This window comes from Limulus polyphemus, unplaced genomic scaffold (assembly GCF_000517525.1).
Source record: "Limulus polyphemus unplaced genomic scaffold, Limulus_polyphemus-2.1.2 Scaffold3083, whole genome shotgun sequence".
In the NCBI taxonomy this organism is placed as follows: Eukaryota; Metazoa; Arthropoda; class Merostomata; order Xiphosura; family Limulidae; genus Limulus; species Limulus polyphemus.
Genome location: NW_013668693.1, coordinates 70,389 through 76,012, shown reverse-complemented (window position 1 = coordinate 76,012; position 5,624 = coordinate 70,389). Strand labels below are relative to the sequence as shown.

The 5,624-nt window shown below is 39.3% G+C and overlaps 2 protein-coding genes across 2 annotated transcripts in view; one reads left to right on the top strand and one right to left on the bottom strand.

The window, feature by feature from the left end:
• LOC106468622 (BMP-binding endothelial regulator protein-like) overlaps positions 1 to 5,624 on the bottom strand; it is a 103,448-nt gene that overhangs the window by 69,999 nt on the left and 27,825 nt on the right. The window lies entirely within an intron of this gene.
• Positions 2,638 to 5,624, top strand: part of LOC106468623 (cytosolic 5'-nucleotidase 3-like) — a 67,568-nt gene continuing 64,581 nt past the window's right edge. The window contains exon 1 of the mRNA XM_013929053.2: positions 2,638 to 3,513. Within this exon, the coding sequence (XP_013784507.2) occupies positions 3,478 to 3,513 (36 nt within the window). The 5' untranslated portion in view covers positions 2,638 to 3,477. The remainder of the gene's footprint in view (positions 3,514 to 5,624) is intronic.

Sequence of the window (5,624 nt, the reverse complement as noted above, 5' to 3'; positions counted from 1 at the left end):
CGGACTCTGTACCTATTACCGGAAATTTGTGAAGGACTTTGCAGCTATAGCTGCTCCACTACATGATTTAACAAAAAAGGCCAGAAGTTCGAACAGACAGTTTCTTGCCAGCATGCGTTTAAGACATTGAATGAAAAATTGGCCTCAGCTCCACTTTTAAAGCTTCCAAATCCCTCACTGCCACACATACTGGATTGTAATGCTAGTAATGTTGGAATTCGAGGAGTGTTGTCTCAGAAAGTGGGCGAAAACAAACATGTGGTGGCCTACTTCAGTTGGGTCCTGAGTAGACCAGAGATGAACTACTGCGTAACATGGAGGAAACTCCTTGCTATAGTAAAGAGTCTGACATATTTCCATCCTTACCTATATGGAGCCAGGTTTACCATCAGGACAGACCATGTTTCATTACGCTGGTTAAGATCATTAAAAAACACAGAGGGACAACTGGCACGTTGGATCAGAAAGATAGACCAGTATACTTATGATACTGAATACAGAGAAGGAAAATCTCATGGAAATGCAGACGGACTGAGTCAAAGACCCTGCAAAAAATGACTGCAGACATTGCTGCAAAAGAGACGTTGAATTAACCAGGTGACATCAAGCTGAAGTCAAAGTGACTAAAGGGGCTGATGATGGTGAAATAGAACCAGGTATAGATGTTAAAGCAGAGCAGGAGAAAGACCATTATTTAACGCCAATAATTGATTTCCTACAAGTAAGTGTTTTGCGCTCTGCTTGGGAGAAGGTGTCTAGCTTAAGCCCTGTGACAAAAAACTATTGGGCACAATGGGACCAGTTGAAGCTTGAAGATGGCAGTCTTGTCCGGAGATGGGAAAGTGACGACTTGGCAAATAGTTATACCGAGAAAGTTACGGGAAGTTGTGCTGCGTCAATCCCATGACAGTTTAACAGGAGGACATCTTGGAGCTAAGAAGACATTGAGTCACCTACGACAGAGATTTTACTGGATAGGTATGAGGCAATAGTGGTTTCATGCTCTGCTGTCCTATAGGCCATCAACAGTGGAGGGAGTAAGACATCCCAGTCATCTTGGCGGCTATTACAAAACTTTGCCAATTCCTGTCCAAGTGTCCAATTGTACTTTTCTACCATCCCATCGGACTGTGGGTGAAGTGGCGTTGTCCTGGTCTTTCGTATGCCAAATAATTTGCCGCATTCATGGAACACAGCTGATTCAAAGTTACGGCCTTGATCTGAATGCAGTTCGTATGGCATACCAAATCTGAAGAAGAAATCACTAAAAGCGAAGCTACACTTGTAGCTTCCTGATTTGGTATTGCATATGCCTCAGGCCACTTGGTGAAATAATCCATCACCACACAAATGTACTTGTTTCCAGCATGAGTTTGGGGCAGAGGACCAGCAATGTCAACGGCTACTCTTTCCATTGGTATGCCAAATTGATATAACTTCATTGGAGCACGTCCCTTATGCTTGGGTCCCCTTTTAGCACAACATGTACTGCATGTCCTGCACCATTCTTCCACATCTGGTGGATATCATCCATCCTTTCCGATAACACTTTCACAAACTCTGACACATTCTCAGGCAACTCTTCATAAGGTGGGCGTCCCTTATGCTTGGATCCCCTTTTATCACTACATGTACTGCATGTCCTGCACCATTTTTCCACATCACGCCTCATACCTATCCAATAAAATCTCTGTCGTAGGTGACACATTTTCAGGCAACTCTTCACAAGGTGGGCGTCCTGTTAACAGATCCACTGGCAACCGAAGTTCCCGACCAAACATCAACTTTGCTGGAGTGTATCCTCAAGTGCGTTCAAACGGTTCAAAGCTGACTTCAGTAGATCTCTTATCATAAGTAACTTCATCGAATCAGCAGACGTTTTCAAAGGAGACAAGGTGTGGTTGTACAATCCCAGGAAGACCAGAGCGAAGTCTCCTAAGTTGTCTTCTCCATGGGAAGGCCCATATGACATAGTGGATCGTCTCTCAGACGTGACTTTCCGAATCAAATGTGGTCGGCGAAGCAAGCCAAAAGTGGCGCATGCCAACAGGCTTTGGCGTTATCACGGTCCAGGACATTTCAGTTGGGACAAAGTGAACAAAGGAACAAATGACACTGCTGAAGAAGTGTCACCTGAAAAAGCCACTGTCGAAGAAGAAACTCTACTCAGTTTTGAGAAGGGAAACGGTGAAGCTCTTGATGAAGTTACTACCACTGATGTGACTGTTATCGACGATAGGATATTTCCTGATGAAGCAGATGAACCCCATAGGAAGCAGAAGCCAACGAGACTGAGACCAGTACGGAAGAAGATACATCACGTAAAATTAAGAGACTTTGTTGAATTGTAATTTTGTGTTTGTAATTCTGTACATTTAATTAAGTTATTATTAATTGTTATTGGTTTAATGTAGGATGCTATTGTTTGGGACGAACAATATTAAGGAAGGGGCAGTGTTACGACAACGCAGGTCATGTGACGCTTGTATCACGCCACTTCCTTCTCGAACCTTCATGGAACACGAGTGTTAAGATTTTCGAGAGTAATATATATTTGGAATAAGGGGGTTTAGATTTGTGTAGTTAACAGATGACATCTGCAAATCTGACTTTTTTACAATTCTAAATGATGCCGAGATAAAAAAAGTGATTTTTTTTTTCAAATGAGTTATAGATCCGACTATATATTAAGAAATGTCATGAACTGGCGTACATTTAGTGATCCCGTCTTTGATTCGTTTCAAAGACGTAGCAAAACAGGAATTGAAACTGTTTCTCCTGCTTGAGAAACGATAAATACTTTAGGCCTAAAATTTGTTATAAAAATTAAATTAACCACAGATGTGTTTGTTTTTAAACCACATTCCTAGTAAGTTGTCCATTTTGGTTTCGAAATCAGTGGTGTGTAAAAATAGAATTTCACAACCATCTTTCTCTTTCGTGTCAGAAAACTTTTCAGGACGCACGAGAGAAGCCATGCATAGCAGTATATGCGAACTAATTTCTAGTTCTGCGTCAAGCAGCTGAGTCTGTAAAGCACGAAACCTTATTAGTTAAAAAAGTCAGATGAGACATTATAACAAGATTAGTCACAGTAGTAATGAAAATACAACTTTATAAACTGCATTAATTATGGAATCTTTTTGATTCAGGCTACAAATTTCTTAGTGAAGAAAGAAGAGAAACATTACAGTTGTGGAAACAAAACAAAAACGGCCCCTTAATCGCTTATACGTGTGCTTGTAAGAAAGAACGTGCCTGATTTTCCTTCACTAAGATCTTTGGTATCATTAGCGGAAGTGGCTACTTTAATAATTAGCGGAAGCGGACCCACTTCAGAACTTCGAAGCACTTAGAAAAGTGGCCCAATTCCTGATTTGGCACCCAAGTTGGGAGTTTGTTCTTGTCAGTTGACGCGTAGTAAACTTTTTTTTCTCGTATATCTTATGAAAGATAAGTTCATTGCGGAGGTCCGGGATGCTTGAATACTTGACGAAAAGAAAACCTCTTGAGGTATGTTGATTTTTTTTAAGTAAAGAGTTCTCCATTCTCAGAAACACAAATCTCTGGTTAACATCAGAATAGATATATAACTAACTTGAGTATTTTATTATAGTATTGCCCCGCCGGTGGCTCAACGGTATGCTCGAAGGCTTATGTGCTAAAATTCGAAGTTCGATCCATGCGATGGGCATAGCACAGATAACCCATTGTGCAGCATTTACTTACCAAGAAACAGGTGTGGGCTCGACTGGATGTCATCATATTTCCTCTAAAGGTTCTTTTTTATAATAGAAGATGTCACTGGTCTTGATACGTAAGGAAGTCAGTACGGTAGAATAACCCGAAAGTTTTAAAACGAAACTAGCCAATACTCAATATCAATCACTTGGAGAACTTCTTTGTTTGTAGTTAAGCTCAAAACTAAAGAATGGACTCTCGGTGCTGTGCCCACCAAGGGTATCGAAACCCGGTTTCTAGCGTTGTAAACCTTCAGACTTTCCGCTGTGCCACAATTAATCTTTATGTATTATTTAAGTAAGAACTTTTTTATAATAAATATGATATTGATGCTTTATTTGCTTGCTCTAAACCACATCGAAAACAAAACGTCTAATTATGTATGCAACATCATTTTGTGCAATAAAAAATCATGCCATAAAAACTAATGTGTACAAGAACACTGTAAACTATAATTTTACTAGCAAATGTGTGTGTACCTCGCACGATATTTATTTCGTTGCTTCACAGCAATGGCGTAACGGAGTACGTTGCGACTTTCGCCATGCAAGTCTATTGAATACGGACGATCAGCAAAGGTACCCTTGCTACGCGGGGCATTAAACGTCATTTTCTTTGGTAAAAATTGGAATACTTAAATGGCTACCAACTCGAGCCGTCCTTCCTATTAATCAAAATTTAAACTTGATCTGTGAGAGCTCCTCCAATTCCTCACTACAGCTTGTGACGTTAAGACACCATAGAGACAGAAAGACGGACAACTCTGCTTTATAAATTCAAGCTGAGAGTCTCGGTTAAGGAAACAAACATTGTATAAAGGACAACAGTAGATAATTTTCCCTTCCCTCTTTCTTCTGTTATTAAATCTCTAATGACCTCATTAGGTGCAAATTGCATAAACTCCTTTATGGAAGGTAATAATTGACTTATTTAGCTGACTAGGTACTTGTGTCTTTAAATTCAAAGTCAAAAGCATATTAAAAAGTGGAAATGCTCCCTTATTTTTGTGTTTTTATTCCCCTTCTCGGATAAAAATTCAAAAAACAAAATAATCCATGTACAGTGTCGGAAAGTTTCCAATTACCATACAAAAATACGGTAATCGAGCCAGCCAACTGTGGTTGATGGGTGTTAACACACATAGTGGATCATCTTTATAGTAAGATATAAATAAGGAACAGTTTACAAAAAAAGAAACTGATAGGAAATAGATAAGATAGGAGCGATAAACACGTAGTGCTAAAATGGAAGAAACTTTGTAACACTGATTGATGAAACATTCACAAATGTAGGGTTACATGGGAACCAATTAAGAAACATAGTCACAATCATCTATTACACTAAAAATCAATGGCCATGATAAAACAAAAACCAATTGGACCAAAAAACAACAACAAAGAAATAACTAGTGAGCTGATAAAGTCGACTGAAAATAACAGCTAAGTTAACACAAGAGGAGAAAGAACATCTGAGTTAACACAAGAGGAGAAAGAACATCTGAGTTAACACAAGAGGAGGAAGAACAGCTGAGTTAACATAAATGGAGGAAGAACAGCTGAGTTAACATAAATGGAGGAAGAACATCTGAGTTAACATAAATGGAGGAAGAACATCTGAGTTAACATAAATTAAGTTCAATAAAGTTAACACAAGAGGAGGAATATTAGCCGAGTTATAAAAAGATAAACTAAACTTGTTGAGTTTTGACACTTACTTTTTTGGCCGTAAAACAGAACAGATGAATGTTGAAGACATCGGTTTGTTTGTTTGTTTTGTTTGTTTTTTGGAATTTCGCACAAAGCTACACGAGGGCTATCTGCGCTAGCCGTCCCTAATTTAGCAGTGTAAGACTAGAGGGAAGGCAGCTAGTCATCACCACCCAC